Source organism: Humulus lupulus, chromosome 2 (assembly GCF_963169125.1).
Source record: "Humulus lupulus chromosome 2, drHumLupu1.1, whole genome shotgun sequence".
Lineage (NCBI taxonomy): Eukaryota > Viridiplantae > Streptophyta > Magnoliopsida > Rosales > Cannabaceae > Humulus > Humulus lupulus.
In genome coordinates, this window is record NC_084794.1 from 43,826,517 (window position 1) to 43,851,332 (window position 24,816).

General features: G+C 33.1%; 1 protein-coding gene and 1 long non-coding RNA gene across 2 annotated transcripts; both read left to right on the top strand.

Annotated features, from left to right (window-relative positions):
• The first annotated feature begins 12,489 nt into the window (after positions 1-12,489).
• On the top strand, positions 12,490-17,821 carry LOC133814193 (protein BLISTER-like). Its single transcript, XM_062247187.1, has 13 exons — positions 12,490-12,624; positions 12,700-12,726; positions 12,960-13,079; positions 13,450-13,515; positions 14,450-14,560; positions 14,886-14,962; positions 15,156-15,223; positions 15,587-15,700; positions 16,064-16,227; positions 16,376-16,444; positions 16,603-16,758; positions 17,478-17,543; positions 17,749-17,821. Exons 1-11 carry the CDS (start codon positions 12,490-12,492, stop codon positions 16,615-16,617), a joined length of 966 nt encoding a protein of 321 aa, XP_062103171.1. The 3' UTR covers positions 16,618-16,758; positions 17,478-17,543; positions 17,749-17,821.
• Positions 17,822-21,279: 3,458 nt separating this feature from the next.
• On the top strand, positions 21,280-21,766 carry LOC133815999 (uncharacterized). The gene is made up of 2 exons (XR_009884941.1): positions 21,280-21,462; positions 21,722-21,766. It is a non-coding gene; the product is annotated as an uncharacterized LOC133815999 (long non-coding RNA).
• The last annotated feature ends 3,050 nt before the right edge of the window (positions 21,767-24,816 follow it).

Here is a 24,816-nt window from a genome sequence, read left to right on the forward strand (position 1 = left end):
GTTTTTACACACTTTCAGCACACTTGAAGTTTGTTTAAACAACTTTGACTAAGTGATATGAGATCCTAACATCTGAGGGAAGGTTCTAGACTTCCTAGGTTTATCCTTTATTAATTTATTCATCTAATATCCTTAAATCCTTAAAAATCATACATGTGACAAGTGTCACATTCTTAATTATTCTATCTAAACCTTAGGTTATAATAAATAATATTTCTAGGACCATCTATATTAATCAAACCTTATGATAAAATTAATATTTCTAAACTATAGTCTAAACTTATAAAATCCATAACTATCTCTATAAGATTCCAACTAAATCCCAACTTGAACCAATAACCACGAAAACTCAAATACTACAGCATAAGCTACTACTATCTATCTAAGTAAAATTCCGAGATGCTCCAATTATCCCCTACTTAAAAGAATTTCATCCACGAAATTTACTTACCAAAAACTTCTGGGTACCATGCTCGAATGTCTTCCTCCAAGTCCCACGTTGCCTCTCGTTCTGTACTATTACTCCATAAGACCTTAACTATTGGAATACTCTTAGACTGTAATTCCTTCACCCCCTTCTCTAGGATGCTAACTGGTCGTTCCTCATAACTCAAGTCTTTCTGAAGTGCTAATGTATCATACTTAATAACGTGGGATGGGTCTAACACATATCTACGCAGCATCGAGATGTGAAACACATTGTGGATATCTGCTAGTGCTGGCAGTAGGGCTAATCTATACGCTACTAGACCCACCTTGTCCAATATCTCGAAAGAATCTATAAACTGAGGACTAAGTTTGTCTTTCTTCCCAAACCGCTTCACTCCTTTCATAGATATTCTTAAGAAGACATGATCTTTGACTTTAAATTTCACATCTTGTCGCTTGGCATCCGCATAACTCTTTTATCGACTCTAAGCAACGAGCATACACTTTCTAATCAGTTCCACTACCTCTTGAGCCTCTCTAACAGCCTCGGGTTTAAGAAGATGTCTTTCTCCTACCTCGTACCAATGTAATGGCGACCGGCATTTCCTTCCATAAAGTAGCTCATAGGGTGCCATACCAATAGTTGCCTGGTAGCTATTATTGTAGGAGAACTCTATATGTGGCAAATACTACTCCACGATCCTTCGAAGTCTAGTACACAAGCGCGCAACATATCTTCTAAAAATTTTATGGTATGCTCGTACTGTCCGTCGGTCTGAGGATGAAATGTAATACTGAGACTTAGCTTGGTACCCATGGCTTGCTGCAAGCTTCCCCAAAATCTCGATGTAAACACCGATCCTCTATCGGATACTATGGTCTTAGGGATTCCATGCAGTCATACAATTTCTCAAACACAAATGTCTAAGTATTGGTCTGCATTGTACGTAGTCTTGACAAACAGGAAGTGAGCTGACTTTGTGAGTTTATCCACCACAACCCAAGTCGAGTCGTGTTGCTTACTTGTTCATGGTAATCCTGTCACGAAGTCCATGGTCATGTCTTCCCACTTCCATTCTGGAATACTAAGAAGTTGTAATAAACTTGAGGGTCGTTGACGTTCCACCTTTACTTCCTGGCATATTAGGCATTTGGACACTTACTTTGCTACGTCTTTCTTCATTCCCGGCCACCAATATAGTTCCTTAAGGTTGTGAGTCATTTTGATCGATCCCAGGTGAACAGAGTATGGGGTAGTGTGTGCCTCTTCTAAAATCTTCATCTTAATTCCATGGTCATTCGGCACACATACCCGACCTTTATATCTTAAGAACCCCTATCTTGATATAGAGAAATTCGCAGTCTTGCCTTCTTTGACTGCAGCCGTATACGATAATAATGTGTCATCATGCCCTTGCCCGATCCGTATATCATCTAGTAAACTTAACTGGATGGACAAGTTAGCCAGTTGACCCATGACTATATCTATCCCGGTATTAATCAGCTCTTGTTGTAGCGGCTTTTCAATTCCGGATAATGCTGCCAGATTTATGTAACTCTTCCGACATAACGCATCTACAACTACATTTTCCTTTCCTGGGTGGTATAGGATTTCTTAGTCATAGTCCTTTACTAGTTCCAACCACCTGCACTGCCTCATATTGAGCTCATTTTGCGTGAAAAAATATTTTAAGCTCTTATGGTCCATATAAATCTCACATCGTTCTCCATATAGATAGTGGCGCCAGATTTTCAGTGCAAAGACCACCGCTGCCAACTCCATATCGTGTGTTGAAAAGTGTTGCTCGTATTCCTTCAGCTGCCTTGAGGCGTAGGTGTAATGACCCAACTACTCTGGACCTTGGACCATTACTAACTTCTATACAAAACTTACGAAAACATACATTTGAAATAACATATATTTATTTCAGAACTGTAAGGTAAAGGCTTAAAATTATATAAAATTCATAAGTATGACATTGGGATCCCATTGTTAGAAATAAAACAAAACTTTGACATAATGAAAACTTAATTAAAACTTATTACAACCAATTGCGGAAAATACATAGAAAACCATAATTAAAGAGACATCATCCTCGAATCGAACTCTCGGTCCTTCGATTCCATTCAGCCTCAATACACATCCCCAAGCTTCCAAGAACCTTTCCCGCCACCAAAGCTATCTTCCTGCACATATAAACATAAAGGAGTGAGCCTAATGCCCTGCAAGGAAAATCTAACACATAAATCATATACATAAAATTCATATCAACATATACTAAAACATATCATAACATATGTCACATATACTATAATGGCCATTATTACTTGGGGTCCTATAAACTAAAGAAGTCATATGCCCATTAGATTTGTGGGGCTTGCTAGCTAACTAAGTCATATGCCCATAAATGTATTGGGGTTTGTTAGTTGTACAGGTCATATGCCCAAGTCTATAAACATACATAACTCACATATCATAAGTTAACATAACACATAAATCATAAGATAACATATGGCATAACACATAATATCCTATCCTATTTTCCTTACCAAAAGTATTGGGATATGAGAACAGGTTGGGGACCTTAGAACACTCCTAAAAACCATAAATGAAAGGGTGAGTATACTGAAGAAAGAGGAATGAAAAGAATGGACGAACTATACCACCAAGAACATACTTACCAAAAACCTTATGTTCAAGATCTTGGATTTCCTATCCAAGAATAAAGAATAAAGTTAGGGTGCTGAGTAGAAAACTATAAGAACTTAAGGAAAACAATACCAAAATGAACTAGAGTTTGGAATACCTTGAATGCTTCTATGACCGATTTAAACCTTGAACCGAAATGTGCTATAAACCTTACTTCCCAAGTGTTTGGTAACCTTATAATGATTAAGCTTATAATCCCCAACCCAAGTGTTTACACTCTCAAAAATAACCTAGCAGCTTGCAGCCTCTGAACTTAGCTTGATGAATGAATAAATGGCTGGGTACTAGGTCCTATTTATAGAGTTCAAAAATAAAAAGATCTTCATTTAACTTGAATAAAATAATGGCTTTTTAAGTGAAAAATGTTTAAATTATCGTTCAGCAGAGGCTGAAGACTCGGTCAGAAAGATGTTGGACTTATCAAGAGGTTAAAGATTAAAATGAGAACGTTTTCAAAAACATTCAAAAATATACTAAGGGATTCGATATATCGCCCCTTGTAGGCGATATATCGCCTGGGCCAGCATGCCCGAGTCTCGTCGAGGTGATCATGCGAAGTTACGTGTTTTTTGTATCCCCATACTGCAATATATCGCCCCCTATAGCTGCGATATATCGGCATACGCTGAATATTTAAACACGAAATTGCACAATTTCTGCTTAATTTGAATTGAGTAAACATCCTTGACTAAGTCCTCTAACGTTTTCAAAGTTGCTGACAGACCCTAAGATATTCAAATATTACTCTGAATAAACTTATTCCTCAAAAAATACTTAATTATCATTAAACATACACATGACAAGTGTTACTTTCTTATTGGGTCTATCTAAACTTTATAATATACTAAATATCACCATCAATATCAGTCATATTAATCAAACCTTAGGTTAAAATTAATACTCTTAAAATATAGGTTAAACTTAGAAAATCTACAAGTGTTACTATGAGTGTCCAATTAAATCCCGGTCTGAACCAAAATCCACAGTCATAAAATTACTACTACTATTACTATTATACTACTATCTAACTAGCTAAGTAAAGTTCTTGGACTCTACAGTAGGCTATCACCTTGTCATTTTTCATCAGCACACAACCCAACCCTTTCTTGGACGCATCGCAGTATATTACAAACTTGTCGTTAGGTGTTGTTACGCAAAGTACTGGTGCTGAGCATATTTTATCTTTGAGTAACTAGAAGCTTTCTTGACATTTATCCGTCCAGTTAAAATTTTGTTGTTTCCGGGTCAAGTTGGTAAGCGGAGTGGCCATCTTAGAAAAGCCTTCTACAAATATTTGATAATAGCCTGCTAGCCTGAGAAAGCTTCTAACCTCTGATGCATTCTTAGGTCTTGGCCAATCCTTCACAGCCTCTACCTTAGTTGGGTCTACTGTGACTCCATCTTTGGATACTATGTGGCCAAGAAATGCTACTTGTGATAGCCAAAATTCCCATTTCTTGAATTTGACATAAAGTTGATGCTCCTTTAGTCACAGCATGGTCAGTCTTAAATGTTCCTCATGCTCGAATTCATCCTTGGAGTACATCAATATATCGTCAATGAATACCATGAAAAATTTGTCCAAGTAACCTTTGAAGACCTGATTCATTAAGTCCATAAATGCAGTTGAAGCGTTGGTAAGACTAAAAGATATGTCTTTGGTATATCCTCTTCCCTTACCTTGTGCTGGTGATAACCGGACCGTAGATCAATCTTTGAAAATATAGTTTCTCCTCGGAGTTGATCAAATAAGTCGTTAATCTGAGGTAGCAGGTACTTGTTCTTAATTTTCACCTTGTTCAGCTCGCGGTAATCGATACACATCCGCATGCTTCCATCCTTCTCCTACAAAAATAGAATCGATGCCTCCCATGGAGAATGGCTTGGTCTGATGAAGCCCAAGTCTAAGAGCTCTTATAACTACGTTTTCAACTCTTTGATTTTGGTAGGTCCCATCCGGTACGGTGCCTTTGAGATAAGCTTAGTTTCGGGTAGTAGTTCAATTGTGAAGTTAATTTCCCGAGTAGGGGGTAACCCTGGTAAGTCGCCAGGAAATATCTCTAGAAATTCCTTTATAATGCGGATGTATCCAAGCTTTAATGGTGTTTCCTGTGCCACATCCTTAATGCTTGCTAAGAATGTGTGACATCCTTTCTCTATCATCCTCTGAGCTTTGAGAGATGAGATAAGTGGTGTCCGTAGTCCTGAAACCTTTCCCATAAAACATAGTTTCTGACCCTCAGGAGTTTCGAACATCACTTGCTTGTGTCTATATTTGATGGTTGCACCATGTCTTGCTAGCCAGCCCATGCCCAGTAGTACGTCTAAGTCCTTGATCTCTAGCTCTATCAGGTCTCCTTCTAGCTCCGTGCCCTATGATCGGTACTCCTCGTACTATTCGTGATGATAGAACATCACCCGAAGGCAGTTCCGTAACAAAATTATTTCTAAATCTTTCACAAGGTTTGTCTAATTTCTCTATCATTCCTAACGAGAAATACGAGTGTGTTGCTCCTGAATCAAACAATACTGAACATATATTATAAAGGATAGGAAGCTAACTTATGACCACCTTGTTACTAGTTTTAGCTTCTCCCTGGGTCAAGGCGAAGACTCTGGCTGGAACCATCTTGTTGTCCTTCTTTTCCTCTGTTTTGGGCTATATACAATCTTTTTTCTGATTACCTTCCTGGACACAATTGTAACAACCATTGGTGTTTGCATGACACTCCACAGCATGTCTTTTCTGGCACTTGGAGCACTGAGGGTATTCCACATAACCCGCATATTATTACCGTTGTTAGTCTGTGCTCTTTTGTTAGCGCTGGCTTGCCTATTATCAGGATGCTTTCTTTTCTGCCCAAGTCATGGTGGTGATATCATGAGTCTGTTGTACCAAATCCCACCAAACTCTAACATCATTTTTCAGTAGAGAGGAAACGCAATATAATCGATCTGCGTTGCCGAGGTTCATGTGTGATAGAATAGTCTCTACATTCCTGAGCCATTCTTCAACCTCAAAGGGATTGGTTGTCCCTTCAAAATTTAGAGTGTGCTGGTTTCAGAAACGCTCGTAGACTAGCTCTATGTACTTAGCTGGATAAGGCACATAATTTTCCATCGCCCATCCCCCATATGGATATCCTACATTCTGCTCTTGTTGGGGTGCTTGAGTCGCTGGTTAAGGTTGCAACTGATGTTGTCGTTGTTGCTACAGTAGTTTTTCTACTTGTTGTTGTAACCGGATAATCTCAGTGTTTTTGTCAACTAGAGATGGTGCATTTCTATTAGCAGCAGTAGTGATAGCACGCGTTCGCCTTCTTCGGACTAGAGGGACCTCATGAGTCTTGTTGGCGGTGCTGGGGGCATTGTTGCTCGTGCGTGCAGGCCTTCGGTGCGACATCTTCAGCAAAGTTCTACTAGTCAAGAAAAATACGTTAGAACTTACCCTAATAGTTTCTACGGCAAAACTTAGTCTAAGCAAACATAACTCGGACCTATAAGTTATGATTTCTTATGAAAAATTATGTAAGTCATCTTTAGAAATTAGAGTGTATTTCTAAACTTAGACTATTAAGCAATCATTATTATTTTCTAAGTCTGTTTCTAACCAACCTATATGACTTAATTCTCAGGCTCGAAACTTGTCATTGTTCCAAAGTTAACCATATTAAGGGAGGGCTGGGATCAGTAAAATTGGTCCCACTACTATAGCCCCCTAAACTCTCAATACAAAACCCGATTCATTGATTTGTATCCACCCCATCGAACTCAGTCATTATTTATTGAATTATTCTAAGTTAATTATGATTTAAAAAAAACAAAATTCAAACATGCCATTCAAAAATAACAAATTTATTCGTTTGGAAAAATATTTTTATTATTATAATAATAAATTCAATAAACAAAGAAACTATAATAACTAGGGTAAAATTTCCAAAAATTAGGATCTTCTACATCTGACTCTTCATCTAGCATATCATCAGTTATTTCCTCATAATCATTAGTATCATAAGTCTTGAAACTATCACGAAGAATATTCATTAGGATATTAAGATTTTGTTCATTGGTGAATTGAAACTCAAACCTATAGGTAAACCTAAGTATAAGAAAATAATATCTCATAGCTACCGGTAAATCATATTCATCATCCATAGTCTCCCATAATTCTTCCAATTTTGAAATTACAGAAGGAAAATCCTTAAAAAGTCTAAAGACTAGGACATATTGTTTCATGGCTCTCATCATAATTTGCCTAACGATTTGAAGGTGAACTATCTCCTTGTGAAATATGATCAATCTTTGAGTGATTATTTCTAGCACTCCTATTGTATCCCTTGGCTCTCTAACCATTTTCAATGCCTTGATGGCTCGAATATCATGATATGTCAAAGCTCCATTAATTTTGACTGAAAACATAATGACTAAAACGTTAGCTATTAACATAAACACTTACATTGGCAGTTAGATCCGGAGCTTTTGCGTGTGTATCAAGGAGAACTTCATGCATATGAACCATGGCTCAGATACCAACTGTAATTAATCGTCTAACTTAAAGACCTCGGACCATTAAAACTACTAAGACATAACTATTATTTTTGAATACATACATAAAATAATAGAAATTTATTAGAAAATCCAAAATATGGGATCTCATTGTTATTAGATAAAATCATAAAGAAAATTAAACCTTTATTTTATTCGTTCAAGTACTAAATGCAGACAAATCATAAATACATAATTAAAAAGACTCAAAACATAAACGTCATCCTCGATCGTTCCCATCAGTCCATTCATTTAGTCCTCTCTCAATACACATGCCAAAGCCGCCATGGATATGTCCCGCCTTCCATGCTCATTTACCTGTACAATCTAAATAAAAAGGAATGAGCATGATGCCCAATAAGGAAAAACTACTAAAGCATATTATAAAACATAAGACTACAAATTAATGGTCACTAACTCATTACCGTAGTATGTGATAGAAACCATCTAGGTCATCTTGCTACTATTTAGAGGTAGGTTTAAACACAACTATAGTCTACGATAATGATAAAAATCTCGGGATTTGCTAATTTGCTATCTAAGCAACCATATTTCCCAAGCAACTACAAACATAAAACAACATACATACATACATACATACATAATCACAACACACATACATACATACATAATCACAACACATAAAATCTAACTTATTTTTCTTACCAAAAATTATGGTATTGGAGACAAGTGCGGGATTATAAACTCCTAAAAGCAAATAGTAAAAATCATAAGTTTCCTAAAACAAAAGAAGATGAATAGAAGAACTAAACCATCAAGATAAGAACTTACCAAAAACCTTAAGTTTCAATAAAATCAAACACCTAACCAAAAACCATTCTAATAAGTTAGGATTTGGAAGAAAATGAAAAGAATAAAAGGAACTATAATGAACTAAACTCGAGGATAAAAGTAACTTAGATAGCTTAGAACTTCGATCTACACCTTAATACTGAAATCACACTCTAGCTTACTTCCCAAGTGTTTAGAAAAACTTAGATTTGAAATATTTTAACCCCAAAACCCTAGTGTTTCTCTCTAGAACGAAATTAGCAGCTTGGAGGCTCTGAGAAGTGCTTGAATGATGATGCAAATGGCTGAGTGAAGAGTTCTATTTATAGAGTTCAATGAGTGAAACTAACTCCTTTTAAAATGAATAAATAATTGAATAAAAATTGAATTTTCTGCTCAACAGATGCCCAGAACTCAGTCAAAATCGTTCAAGAGCAAGTCCAAGTTGTTGAGGGTTGTTTCTAGCTCAGATTCCACGGACTTTCAAGATATGCATGTGGAGTCGATATATCGCTCCCTATAGGCTATATATCACCTTCCCCATATTCCCAAGGCTCCATGGTTTCATTCGTACGAAGTCAACATGTTTTCCATATCAACATATGCAATATATCGACCCCTATAGCTGCGATATATCGGCTTACGCTGATATATTAAACACATTTTCAGCACACTTGAAGTTTTTTTAAACAACTTTGACTGAGTAATACAAGATCCTAACATCTGAGGGAAGGTTCTAGACTTCCTAGGTTTATACTTTATTAATTTATTCATCTAAAATCCTTAATAAACATACATGTGACTAGTGTCACATTCTTAATTATTCTATCTAAACCTTAGGTTATAATAAATAATATTTCTAGAACCAGCTATATTAATCAAACCTTATTATAAAATTAATATTTCTAAACTATAGGCTAAACTTACAAAATTCATAACTATCTCTATGAGTTTCCAACTAAATCCCGACTTGTACTAATAACCATGAAAGCTAAAATACTACAGCATAAGTTACTACTATCTAGCTAAGTAAAATTCGGAGACGCTATAGTGCACAACAGAAAGCACAAGGTGGTGGGCCTAGAGATTTCAAAAAAAATATTTAAACAATCTTTAAATAACCAGATCCATTAATACGCAAAATATTAATCATAGAGAAAGAATGATATGATGATGATTTACCAGCTGTAGAACAATGAAGAATCATCGTTATCTTTTAGTACCTCCAACGAACATCCAATCAAAAGCAACCCTTTGAATACTCAAACTAAGATCTTCCAAGATGTATCTCTACTCCTCAAGACGTGTGTGGGAACATAGAGTAATGGTGGGATAATTCATGATTCACAAGATATACTCAACTTATTAGATATTGGAATATTAGGTCTAACACAATTTTCAGGGATAGAAAAAAATAATACAATATATTTTTCTCTCTGTGTGAAAGACTTAGAATTCTCTAGAATCCTTGTTAGAACTAATTTCTATTAGATAAATTTATAAAAGAATTAATTAAATTCAAATTATAAACAAATTATTAAATAAATAAAAGAAATATCCAAGACCCATTCTTGGACTTAGTCACTTGCACTATGATTGGCGTGTGGCATATCCCAATTTTATGGATATGTGTCTTAATCACTTTTATTTAACTATTATTTAATAATTATTTATTAAAAAATATCTAAACTTGATAACTAACTTTACCATATTAATTAATGAATCAATTTCAAATTAATTCAATCTATTTTTGAATCATCTGAATTATCTTTGCACATTATATAAATAAATAAAACTAATTAATTCAAAATTAATTATCTTAATTGTTTAAATGCTATTCTCGAAAATCCTTATTTTATTTAAAAAATTATTTTTGAAAATTATATTAATTTAAAAATTAATATATTAATTAATTAGTGTATCTCAATGACATATTTGACATTGAAGAACAAATTCCTTCCAAATATGTCATTTCCTGATTTTTCCCAAATTTCAACTCTTACTTTGACTAGTGTTAATAGAGTCATCTCAGGGACCTATGGACCTATAATTTCAAGCTCCAATAAATTTAGATTATTAATTAAAACTCTTTAATATAATAACCATAATTTATTAATCTTAATATTATTCAACTAGAAGTATGAGATTGCATTCTTGTAATTATAGACATTTATTTTTTGAGTGTTTTTAAGTATAAAAAATGTCTATCAATTTAATGACTACATACAATTCAATCATCTACTAATGGTTAATAATTAAAGTAGGAATTAACTAGCATTTAGCATCTTTAATTATATATTGTTCCTTAAGGACCATTAACTTTACTAGTGAATGCTAATTCATAAACTGATTTATGAATTTGAGCTCAATAACCTTCCAGTTCCAAAAGTCAACCCATAAGAGAACCATTATTCAATTCCTCTCGGAAAGGTATAGATTTCATATATCCATATTTGTCCGCAGCCATTTACATCAATGAGTTCCCAAAACAAAATTTTTCAGCCTAATCATTTTGACAAACCACAACTAGTGAATCAAAGAACTCATATGACATAAACAGGAGTTCATAATAATTTCAAGATTAAGATCAATTTGTATATGATCATCTTATTGATATGTTAAATTAATACTTATAAAGTAAACGATATTATTAAGTATTAATAACATATCGAGTCGCGTTCATGTATAACCACTTTATACAAAGTACCTCCACAAAGATGTCCTACTACATCAGTAATCTGGATCTAGATTGCATGTATTCATAATACTAGTGAACCTTACTTATAGTATTTAATCCAAAGATTCCATTCAACTTTGTTTTATTGCGAACTGTTCAAAATCAGTCCCTACATTCTTAATCCTCATGTACCAATACAAGATTATAGTCACAATAACAAAATTGAGAATTTTCTAATATTCATATAATATTATTCTATCAATAATAATAAACAATCAGTATATGCTAAAAATTCATTTCAATTATTTATTTTATAAAACATTGTTCAACACATATGCTTTAAAGGGCATTAATCCCAACAATCTCTCACTTGCCTTAAAGCAAATGAGGCATCCCTCAAACCCATATTTGTAACATAAAGACTTGGTAGACAAAGTCTTAGTAAAAGGATATGCAAGGTTATGTTCTTAAGCTATCTTCATAACTGTTATATCTCCTATGTGAACGATACCCTTGATCAAGTGGTACTACCTCTCAATATACTTTTCCCTCTTGTGACTCCTTGGTTCCTTTAAGTTAGCTACCGCCCCATTATTATCACAGTACATGACTAGTGGCTTATCCATGTCTGGAACAATGTAAAACTTCATATTCTACTATCTTTTGCAACGCTACACCAAACACCCATTACCATAACAAATCATTATAATAATATCTAAAAAGAGTTATTGTATAAGAGAAAAGTTTAAGGCGGCAAGGTAAAATAAAATTGCGCCAAATCCCTATAGTAACTCCCCTTTCCCGTGTACCCATTTCTTCAATCTTTCTCCATCAGCAGTTTGACCCATTTCCCCCTCTCTCGATAATGTGCGAGGACTCTCTTCATCTTCGGTGACGACCTTCCACTCTATTCCATATACATTTCTGGTTTTTATTTCGTAAAGAATCTGTATAATATCTTGTTATTAGCTTGTTGAGGTTTTTATTTCAATCTTAGTATAACGTTTATGGTGTTGTTAATAGCTTCAGTGTCGTTGCTTTCGACAGGTGTTTTAGCTGCCCAACCGAACAATACCCATCATCAAAAGAAGCTCAGATTTGGGTCCAATGGGGAGTTTAAGATACGACAAGTGGACTTTCAGTGGTGGAAATTTACATTGAACAATACCCATCAACCGACTTATTTACAGTGAAAAGCACAGGTGGAAATTTAGAAGACTCTGACTTGGGGATAAGCAAAAGGGGTCTAAAACAGCTGCATGAGATGTTTAATTCAGAAGGAGCAGTGCAGTGCCTAACTTGAGATGTTTAATCCAACAGCTTGAAATCAAAGAGCATGGATATCCTAGGATCGTCTCCTTTTGATAAGCCATCCACATATTCTGAAAGGTTAGGTCCACTTTCAAAGCTTGACTCCCATAGCAATTCATATGCATTTGAATCTTCAATGAGTTCAGTTTCTGATAGTATCGTGAGTGACCTGCCAAAACCATCTGTATATGAAAATGGCATGGAGAGGAAACATGATTTTTACTTACCTAAGTAGAATGAAGACTTTATAGCTCTGGAACAGGTACCCCTGCTTTGTTATTTCTATATAATTTAGTGTTCATTAGTTCTCCACCTGGGAGAACTAGTGGCTAGGTGTTTGTTGTTTTCTGTCCTGGGTCGTTGTTTAATTCTTGGTATTGAAAAAGTATAGTTACAGTCAGTTTTTTCTTCCCCATAAGAAGCTCTGGTTTAAGTTCTTAGTGCTTTTCTTTTTTGGTTGTCTTTTTTGCTCATATCTTGTTTTGGTTTACACAGCATATTGAGGATTTGACACAAGAAAAATTCTCCTTGCAACGTGCACTTGAGGCTTCTCGCGCTTTAGCAGAGTCATTGGCTTCTGAAAATTCTTCTCTTACAGACACATATAACCAACAGGTCAGCTTGCAAATCATGATTCTGCAGCATTGCAGTTATAATCTGTTGCGTCAAATTGTTCGGGGTTGAAAGGATTTATGACGCAGTTGCTTTATAATGTTACTTGTTTGTGTAAATTTATCCTTTTTAAAGTCATGTATAAATACTCCAATTTAATTGTCCTGTTTTTCATTTTTATAATAATTGTAAAATCTGATTTTCTGGAAAATTCAACTACTTTTAAAGTTGTTCCTTGAGTTTAACGGAAAGCTCTGTGATCAAATTTTAGAAACAAGTATTTTGTGGCAGACGAACTATTTTGCACTCTTTCAAATTATAAATTATAATATTGCATTCTATCTAAATACTATCATGTCTTTTTTCTCTCCAGAGGGGTGTTGTTGATCAACTAAAATCTGACATGGACAAGTTACAGGAGGAAATCAAGGCCCAATTGGTTTGTACTAATTATCTCCTTACTGCCTCTGAGACTTAGTATTTAGTAATTGTTTCTTAACATTTTCATGTTAGAATTCCTGATGACTATGGAAGGATGAAATCTTTATGAAATTTTTGTGCGGTTGCAATATTTGGATTATTTCATTAGAGTGATGAGGAGAATTTTTTAGGATAGTTAAAGATTTTTTTTTAATATTTTATTTTTTTAAATGTAATAGATTTAAAGATTGGTGATTCCTATGAATTTCTTCTATTTAGGATTTTGGGGTTTTTTTTTTTATTGGAGTGGGGATGTTATTTGACTTGTGGATCTGTGTTCTGCCTTTTCTTTTTTGCCAACAGAGTATTGTTGATATTAGGGGGCATCTTGTCATGTTACCTTGAAATTTTTTATATTTTATTTTTAATGATGTTTCTTGTGTCATTTACTCAAAATATATGATTAAGTAAACAACGAACTTGGGGAAGATTTTGGAATTCACGTTTTAATGGGTATACTGAAGAGGTAGCTTCAAATGGCTATTGTTGTTTTGTCGAAAACTTTGTGAATTCAACAAATGTTAAATCTTTCCCATAATTGTAAGGGAAGGAATCATTGTGTACCAGAACTGTGAAATAAGTTAAACAAGTAAGTGATTGACTTCAGATTTCTGTAGAGCACATAACAATGAGGTTAACAGACAAGGGTTGGTGGCTCAGACAAATTTTAGGTGTATGCTATACATATCATATTTGATGATCATGATTCCCTAGATATGTGTCAAAGCCTGTTGTGAAAATAGGATTTCTCATTCCACATGGCTTTCCCACCTTCTTTGAGTAATGCAAGTGCCATTATATACTTTCAATTACTTAACCTCCTATTTTGACTATGTTCTATTACTTGTTCTATCTTTGGGTCGTATGCATTTTGACTTTATTTTCACATATAGATGGAACTTGAGGCTGTTAAAAATGAATATACAAATGCACATCTAGAATGTAATGCCGCTGACGAACGCTCTAAGTTATTGGCTTCAGAAGTAATCAGTTTAGAGGAGAAGGTATGGTGCTCCACTTTTCTCTTTTTTTTTTCTTAGAAAAGTGAATTTTATCCTGTATGGATTGCTGTGAAGGAATTTGTTTTGTACCTGATGAAATGTAGTTGGTTGGAAATTTGTGGCAATTATATTATTATTTATAACACATTGTGTTTTGATTTCTATTTCTCTGCATAGTTTATGCTCTGTACTTTTCGATATTTTAATTACATTTTATAACTATGAGGCTATGACTATGTGTGAGTGGTTGTTGAAGTATATCTATGACGCTGAAAGTTTTCATGCTTAATGTTTTTTAACATGATTTTGTTCTCAATTCTTTGTGTAGGCACTTAGACTGAGATCTAGTGAGCTAAAGCTTGAGAGGCAATTGGAGAACTCACAAGCTGAAATCTCTTCATACAAGTATGCTATAAATATTTTTTTTTTAGTTGTGGATGAGATTTTGTGATTTGTAACTTGCTTGTTTATGTTTTTTATTTTGTCAGTTCTTTGGAAAGATACATACATCTTTGTGCTGAATAACCTTTCTAATGTTACTTATTTTTATATAACACAATTCTTTCATGAAGTAACTGTTGAATATAAATTGTTACAGAAAGAAATTGTCTAGCATAGAGAGGGATCGTATGGACTTGCAGTCAACTATTGATGCTCTTCAAGAAGGTTAGATTTATAATATCATGAATTAAGGTATTACTTTTGTCACTTTATATGTTAGGTTGTGCTACTAATTTATGCCAGAATGAGAGTAGAAAAAGTAGGGGTTGATGGCTACAGTGTGAACCAAATTAAAGTTTATTGAAACTGCTTTACAAATTCGTATTTGTGTTAAGGACAGCCAAATCTGGTGTAAAGATGGCAAAAGGGAAACAAATTATCTGGAATTAGGAAAGTTTTTATTTAATTACTTGAAATTTAACCGAAACTTAGTCTGAAAATATTCTGATTGTTCTTCTATTATGTGAATTTACACCGACACTGTTCATGTTATTAATACTTATTCCTCTTTTGTTGTTATTTGGGCAGAGAAAAAGCTGTTGCAGTCCAAGTTACGCAAAGCTTCCACTGGTGGAAAATCCGTTGATGTTACCCAGAGTAGTACACATAAGAAAGATGAATCTACTTCTATCGAAGATTTAGGTAATAATTCTTACTTGGGACTCTTATTTTTACTCTGAGAAGTCTCTCTGGGATATTGCTTGTGATTAAAACTTGATTAATATGCAAAAATCAGTTTTGCTAATTCGTGCCTGTGGTATTTATGCTAGTCAAGAAATGGTCTTGATTGTTAAGGCTAAACAACAGTTCGTTGTCCACTTGATTTGTACATCTAACCTTTCATTGTAGGGTCAGGTGGGAAGTCCAGTTAATTTTTTTTTTATCTATCATACTATGCTATATTGTCATTAAGAATAATTGTATATTACTGGTTCATATTTATCTTTTACCTTTCCCTCATTCGGGTTTAAGCTTACTAGTTTGAATCTATTTGAATCCACACAGAAAATGAAGATACCATTACCAATACCTCGAATCAGGATGTGCAGGATACATCTTTTATTGGAATTGATGCCTCCAATTTTTCAATGTTGCCTGACAATGGCTATTCAAATATACCTCCTGATCAGATGAGAATGATTCAAAACATTAATGCATTAATTGCAGAGGTATCATCTATCTAAACATTTCTTGCATGATTTGTTATTTTTCTGCTCAAAAGATTTACTATTTCGAGCAAAACTAGTACATCAGATGATGTTTGTTTATATCATTATTTTGCTAATGAAACAACTACTGTACATTTTTTTCTTGCAGTTGGCTATGGAGAAGGAAGAGTTGGTTCAAACTTTGGTGTCTGAGTCATCTCATTGTTCTCAGTTGAAGGTAATGCAGATGTGATTTTTATTGTTTCTTTGTTAAATTGCAGTAAGCTAATTTTCTTTTAAGTTGCTGGTATTCAATTCATGTTGTATCTGGAGACATGGTTAAGCAAGCACACGCTTGGACTAACATATCTTCTTATGCTTGTTCAATGAATGAAGGAGTTGAACTATTAGTTGACCCGAAAACTTGAAGCTCAGACTCAGAGATTAGAGTTTTTGACTGCTCGAAGTATGGCTAATGAGAATATCTCTACAAGACAACCTGATTCTCAGGATGTTCGTGAGAACATTCAATATGCCGATGAAGGTGACGAGGTACGTATCTTTTTCATCTTTCTTAATAACTATGGTAAACAAATAGAAGGAAAACTTAAATGGGCATTGTGGAAAAACTGTTTTGATTTTGATATTTTCACTTTAATTGTAAACGTGTTTAATTTATTAAGTATGTTTGACAGTGGTTATTGTAAAATAAATTGCATCAAACTGGTGGATTGTGTAAATGTGCATCTTTCGGTTCGAAAAATGGTTTGATGGTGCCCTTCAAACCATAATTTTGTTGGTTTGTTATGTTAATATTTGTCTTAACAAAGATTTAGTTAACTTGTTATTGTGTTAATAACAACACTAAAATCTAATAGATTTAAAAAAGTATCGTGTTTGGTAAGTATTAGAATGCTTTAGGGAGTTTAGTTGATACAAGAGGAATTATCACTTTAAGCATATTTCTTTTGGCACAATAGGTCCAGTTTCGATCTTGAACTAACTCACTCTACTTAATAGGGCGAAGTTTAGTTGATTAGATTTGTATTCAAAATAATTTAGCCTTGTAATAATTGCTTTCTTGGAAACAGTATGGAAGAGGCAAAAAGAAAATTTATGCTTGTAGCACAACAACTTACACAGGCTTTCAAGCTGTAATGACCGAAGAAGAGTCAGAGAAGTTTAATGGTAGTTTAGTGTGACACAAAAGTTTACTATCGAAAGTTTATGGAAGTTCAATAGTCATGATCTTAACTTTTTGCCTTCAACAGGTCTAACTGGAGTTATCTTTGTACTCCCTGATTCTTACATCAATCCACAAAACAAGGAGTATGGAGGTATTTAACATGAACTTTTGTTTCTTTGTTACAATATCTATTTATTGTGTACTCAGTTGCATTTATATCCAATGATTTTTAGAGAACTAGATTATATCATAGACTATAGTTGGACCTATGTAGCACTTATTTATTTATTCAAGTGCTGTAGGCTTAGTTGTAAATTGTTGATTGAAAGTTTTTGTTTTGGATTTATTTTCTCTAGATGGTGTTGCGCCTCGAGCTAAGATGAACCAACAAAGGTCACGGCGTTTCAAGACTGCTAAGGATGCAGCTGAGGAGGTGAGTTTTGTTGTCTTTGAGCTCTGAAAATTGCCTCTGTTATCTGTTATGATTGGGGTAGTGTTTTAAGATCCAACACTCGTTAAGAACACAATCAAGGACGTATTACAAGAACAATGAGAGTAGTGTAAACTAGCAAGATGTAAATGGAAATATATGTTTATTTTTGACCTTTCATGGTTTTCGTGTCCTCTTCACAACTTTAAGAATAACATGGTGCATTATATATACTTGGTTTATTTCATCTGTTGTAGGAATTTAGGCTACAATTTCTTGACAGGCTCTCTTTCTCCATCAATTGGAAACCTTATTAACATGAAATCCTTGTAAGCATATTGGTGTTATTAAAAGCATTTTTTCTTGTAGCATGTTGTATAAACTTTATTGCATGGTCCTCTCTTGATGATGCCTTGTCTTCTGTTTTTATAAGTATTTTGTCTTTGTAACAAAAGCTGTCTTTGAGTTGGTAACAAAAGCTGTCTTTGAGTTGGTATCAACTGAAACATATAAGTGTAAAGATTTAATTACAATGGTAATTAAGTAAGTAACATTCTGAGAGCATAATCAATTGCTGATTTTATGTCTACTACTTTTCAGCTTTTTCATGTAGCTCTTTCTTCTTCTTTTTTATTATTATTATTCATCTCTATCTATCCTCAATTAACTACCTTTCTTAGTTTAATAATCAAAAGTAAACAAAGGCTAGTTGTTTTTTTCTTATTTACTATTTTTATCATTTAATTTTCTTGTATCTTTTTTCTTCTTATTTACTATTTTGTTTTAGCAAGGATATATAATGGAATTTGGATTGGAAAATCTGCAGGGATCATGACGAGGCGACCTTTGGTCTTGCAGCTTGACAAGACAAACGAGGGAGCTCAGAAATACGCCGAGTTTCTTCACTTTTGCAAGAGGAGATTCACTGATTTTTGTATGTGGTGTATAACTTAAAAATAAATTTGATTCGTATATGTTTGTACATGATCAACTTGTTGCTCATTTGTTCTCGTGTTGATTTTTAGCTTGATAACTTGTGTTTACATGAAACAGCAATTGATCTTATTATTTAAGTATTACTAGTAAATAGTTGTTTAAATCTGATTTCAATTTGGCTGGTGCCTTGTTACTTAATGAAATTCTTTAATGATATTTCTTATGAAGAGTCTAAACATGTGCTCTAACTATCTTTGATAGACAATGCTTTGTTGAGGTTAGGTTTCTTCATTCATGTTTTGTCTAGTGCAACTTAAGCAGTTTATTCATTTTAGGCTTGTTGTTCAGAAACTTTAACCCAAAGATCCTGCACTAGCAATTAAAATCATTGAAGAGCAACCATTCGTTCGAGCAGCTTTTATTTACACTTTAATTATAAACATGTTTAATTTATTAAGTATGTTTGACAGTGGTTATTGTAATCCTAGTGATGACTAAGTGATTATAATGCATTTATATAGTAAATACAAGAGGTGCACAAGAAAGCAAGGTAATCCTAGTGATGACTAAGCTTCGACTCTGCTGTATGAGCTTACTTGTGTCAATATGATCTGCTTTAGTGGCAGTTATGATTATTGTTAGGTTTATTTTAGGTTTGTTTTAGAGATCGTTTTAGGTTGTGTTTTTAGTTATTTAGGATTGTTTAGTGCAGATTTATGCTTGTTTTCTTTTTGTTTCAGGTTTTAATGGTCAATTACATAATATGGAGTGAAATGAGAAGAAACATGTTAAATATGATAAATAAGATGGATTTCGTGTTGATTGTGGAGTTTCAAGACATTATGTGTGGAAAATACTACATTGAAGATGCTCAACACACGTCGTTTATGCTCTATAACGCAAGTCTGAAACTTCAAGCTGCGTTTTTACCATGATTTATTCACTTTCTGGAAACACTTCTAGAAATAGAAGTTGTAGATATTTCTCTTAGCTTTCCATACCTTTTTGAATCATTCAATTCGGAGTTATATCGAAGGAGTTATGATCAAAATACGATGAGATGACGCTGCAGGCTGTTCGAACCGAGTTTTGTCGGTTCTGACTTTAGCGCTACAGCGCCATAATAAGAGCGCTACAGCGCTAGTGCACCAGATTTTGAAGCATTTTGGCACTGTTAATAGCGCTATAGCGCTCCAAAAGTAGCGCTACAGCGCTAGAGACGCGATTTTCACATTTTTTACCACTTTTTGAATGGCAATTTGGTCCTTTCACTTGGGAACTTTGGTAGGGATTTTTGAGAAACATATAATGCGACTGAAAGGAGGTCTGGGAGGGAGACGACGACGGCTGGAGTAAGAACACCATATTGGAGGATTCGTCCCTGAGTTTTCATCATCTTTTTCTGTCAATTTTCATGTTTGTAATTGAATTATCTTATTGCTAGAATGAATATCATAGGCTAAATTTTCTTTTAGGGCTTTTATGTGAATCTTTTGGAAACCCTTGTTATGGTTTAATGCAAAGTTGATATTCTTCTTCATCTTTTTCAATTCCTTGCAATCTATGTTAATTGTGCGATTATTGATTGATCACCTCTAATTGCTATTTTATGAATCAAATTGAAATCTGAAAAGTGAAATTTGATATGCTTTGATTGTTTGGATGCAAATTTAATTTAGAACGAAAGTATCTAGGTTATTTGCTTATTTTCTGAGTTGCGTGGCTAATGCCCTCTACATGATTCAACTTACCATAGAAATATAGGAAGTTGTCATTTAGATTGAATTTCATAAGTCTTGACCAGATTATGAATTATTGTTGCAACTTATTCTTGAATAGGGAGAAGGGGATATAGATGCTTGCATTAGGAAATAACAGGGTGGAAAAATAGAGGATCATAATTGTCCTAATTGTATTTTCTTTGTTAATTTGTTTAATTCTTCTTTGCGCTTCGTTAGTATTTTTCTTAGTTTAAAATTCCTGATAATTGTTTCATCAAATAGAATTAAAGGATTAATTGATTGGTAATTGATAAATCAGTCCTTGAGGACGATATTCGGTTTTTACCATTTTTATTACGAATTGCAACTGTGTGCACTTGCATAGCTATAAATTTCGCAACAATTATGGCAGTGAAAACATTTGATAACTACTAAATTTAAATTGGATTTTTTTTTTGTCGATAATAGATACTTGTGACAGACTTTGAATTCTTTAGTTTGGACTATTAGGAACTGGTGTAGTGCTATGAATGTATGGCCTGCCCTTATTGTTGAGACAAGCAATACTTTCAGGGCTTTATACAAGGCATTCTAACATCATCTGAACAAGTGGGCTTTTTATTTCCCTTGTGCACACTATAAATGATTAATGGAAAGATTGTAGTACTTTTATTACTACAAATTTTATCTATTAAGTGGTAGCTGCTAGATCTGTTATGGTTTTTTATGAATCTGTTAGTCTTACTTTAATTTTTAGCTCATTATAAGTGATGTATTCTCTTTTTCTATTTAACACTTCAATAAAGTTCAGTTCATTCATTCTCTATCCTCTCTGATTTTCTCATTCACTTTGATTTCTGAATTTAGCTGTTTGTTTTGTGGGAAATTCATATGCTTAGATTTTTCTTTCTTAATAGGCTGATATGACCATGTTAGAAGACGAACTACCAACAAAAAGATGACTTTCATCAGCCCTTGTCAAGGTATAAAGAAGAAAGTCTTCTGTTGTGCTTTAGAATTATGCTGCTGAATGTTTCTTTCATTTTCATTAAGTTTTAGGTATCGATAGAGTACTCTGTTTGGCAATGGAATTTTTTCTTCATTCATCTCTTAGCTTATTGTTTTAAGTTGCATGTTTTGTTGCTTCAGTCGTTTTGCATGGTAGTACATCTTGCTATACCCTGCTGTTTCGTCAAGTTTTGGAGTTATTACAAATTTAATTTAAACTTTATATGCTTACAGGTGGAAACTAGCTTAAGTCTTATGTTCTTAATAATAAAAGGACTTTTTTTTTACAATGTGCATATATATTGAGATGATTTCTTTGGAGCAATTCTTGACAACATTTGTAGTTGAGGCCTTTAGAATGGAAGAGTGTATTTCACTAATTTTTGTATACATTTCTTGTTTTGTATTTAGTGATAAAGGAATCTGAATTGGGCATAAATTATGTTGTAATATGATTTCTTAAGCCTAGACTTGTAGACTAAATATTGTAATTACATTTGAGTAATTAATAAAAATCTATTTATGTTACCTTATTTGGCTTCAACTTTCATATTTGTTTTTCTAGTTTTGTGTAAGTAAAAAAAGATTATGTTTCTCTAAGCTAATATAACACATGTGTTATACTAAAGTGTAGTATAACACAAAAAAAGTGTTATACTAAAGTGTAGTATAACACAAAAAAGTGTTATATAATCGACTATAAATAACATAATTCAACACTTATCTAAACATTAAAATAATACAAAAATTATGTTATCGTTGATAGTACAATAACACATCTGTATAACACTGATAAAGTGTTATGTAAAGTACCCTGACCTACGATAACATAGTCGGTCTTAACACATCAGAAAGTGTTATCGTATGTTTTGATAACACATTTTCGATATTATTAAACGCATTTTTTTCTTGTAGTGCAAACAATAACTAATAGATATTTATTTAGAAAAATACCACAATTGTTTAAAAAGTTTAGCAGGGCCTTATCAAATCATGCAATATGGGCCAATTAGTTAAAATAAAAACATAATGCCTTTCATGAAAAATTTAAAATAAAATGTTAAAGCCCCACTGAAAATATAATTAAACAGGATAAACTCATAAAAATATTCTTAGGCATTGCTAGATCACTATCTATTCATCAAAGCCCGACGACATACATACTTAGACTATGGAACGCCCCACATCACCATGTGTGCCAATCAGAAAACCTATTGCCTACCTGAAAGGGAGAAAGTAAGGAGTTGAATTAAAAGTCCAGTAAAGAAGTACAAACAAGAACAATAATTCACATAAGTATAATACAAAACTATTCTCATCGTACATAAGCTTAAATTGGCATATCATAGATGCATCATAATCTCATATCTAAAAATTCATCATAACAAATAAAGCAAACAATTCTATGAGGAAGCTAGTAAATCCTCCTTTGTAAGGTAATCAGGATCTCAGGTTCTGGAATAACCTCGACGTGTCAGCCCTATGAGTTGCGTCATACCTTAGTAACTCCTTTGTTGTGTCACGTTCAACACGCTAACAACACTTTGCTTTTCATACAGTCATACAACACATACATACAGAACAATTTATCTCATACATTTCAACATAATAGCATAAAAAGTCTAGCTAACTTTCTTACCTCAAGTCCAAGCTATAGAATGCGAGATAGCTTCATAACAAGCCTAAAATAGTCAATCAAACACTCGTTTTAATATCAAGTAAAACTAAACATATTACACAAACATACCCCATGTGTGCATGGACAATGCACACGTGGCACAAGTTGCACCACAACTTTATAAATACAACAACGTTTCATAAAATCACAAAAGAATAATGTCAATTCTACTATGTATTTCTCAATGGTTTCAAAACAAGAACCATGAATTTGATTAAATAGCATATATTTGAACATAAAAGTAAACCTGCATGTCACATGCATACGTTGGGCAGTTCTTAAAAACTCGCTTAAAGTTGGTAATATTTATTTCCTTTAATTTCTTGTCAATTTCACAAAAATTCAGCAAGCATAAAATAAATTAGCAACTTGGTCAGTACTACTTTATTCTTTTAAATCGTACAATTCTCATTCATAATTTTTTGTTAAAACAATTTATTTTTACTAAACTAGTTCTTTAGCTTTAATTGTACAAAATAATAATCTTATTTATTATTTATTAACAATAAAATGTGACAACATTTATAATTACTTATAAAATAATTAATTTGGAAAACTAATTAATTTCATAAAAGTACACTTTTTATTTGGCAGAATTAAATAAATAATATCAATAAAATGTGACATAATTTAATATGCATAAAAATTCACATTAATTATTAGTAACTAAAATTTGGTAAAAGGACTAATAATACTCACATTTTCAATAAACCAAATTTTAGACATCTTTTTTTTTTTTTAAAAAAAGAATCTTCTCAACTTTTAAACACAAAAAATATGCATGTATCTTAATAAAGAAAATACAATATTCATGTATGAAATTCACCTTTTACTTGTCTTGGTTTTAAAATATGAATTTTTAAGACAGCTTTGCTTTCTTTTTAAATCATTTTTACAAATCACCATAAGAATAAAATAAAATCAGCAAGCATAAGTTATTCAAAATATACTCATCGCCCTTTTAAGACATAGTTTTGCTTTCTTTTTAAATCATTTTTACAAATCACCATAAGAATAAAATAAAATAAGCAAGCATAAGTTATTCAAAATATACTCATCATCCTTTTTAACACATTTTTAACAAGTTACCCTAACATGTTTCTATACTTGAACAATTCAATAATACATTTAAACATCAAAACAAACAACATCAAAACTAGCCTAAATCACAATGTATGCTCATGGTCAAATTTTATACAACATAATAACATAAAATACCACAATTAAAAACATACTCATTACCCAAAATTTAAAAATCAAGAAACCAAAATGCCACTCAGAACCCTTTAATATATCACTAGGTTATAACCCTTAAAGCATCTCCAATGGAGTGCTATAAAAGTGGTGTATATTTATTTTTAGCCCATATTCATAAAATTGAACTCCAATGGTGGTCTAAAATATGTGCCGAATTTGGCACATGCTAAAAGTTGTCCCAAATTTGGCACAAAATATAGCATGGGCTAAATTTGGCCCACAATAAATATCACATTTTTAATTACTTCTTTGCCATTCATTAATATGAATTATTAATTTTTAAAAAATTTAATTTATCTTTGAATAAAAATAATTAATTATTTTTGTATATTTTCAATAAACATTAATAGATATATTGACTTTTTTTAGCTATTTTGCACCTTGTGCATTGGAG

Bases quoted from the DNA above. Each gene is read 5' to 3' on its own strand.
- LOC133814193 (XM_062247187.1), top strand. From the start codon at position 12,490: ATGGATATCCTAGGATCGTCTCCTTTTGATAAGCCATCCACATATTCT. The intron at 15,224-15,586 runs GTTAGATTTATA...TTATTTGGGCAG, and splicing joins TATTGATGCTCTTCAAGAAG to AGAAAAAGCTGTTGCAGTCC. The intron at 16,228-16,375 runs GTATCATCTATC...TTTTTCTTGCAG, and splicing joins TTAATGCATTAATTGCAGAG to TTGGCTATGGAGAAGGAAGA.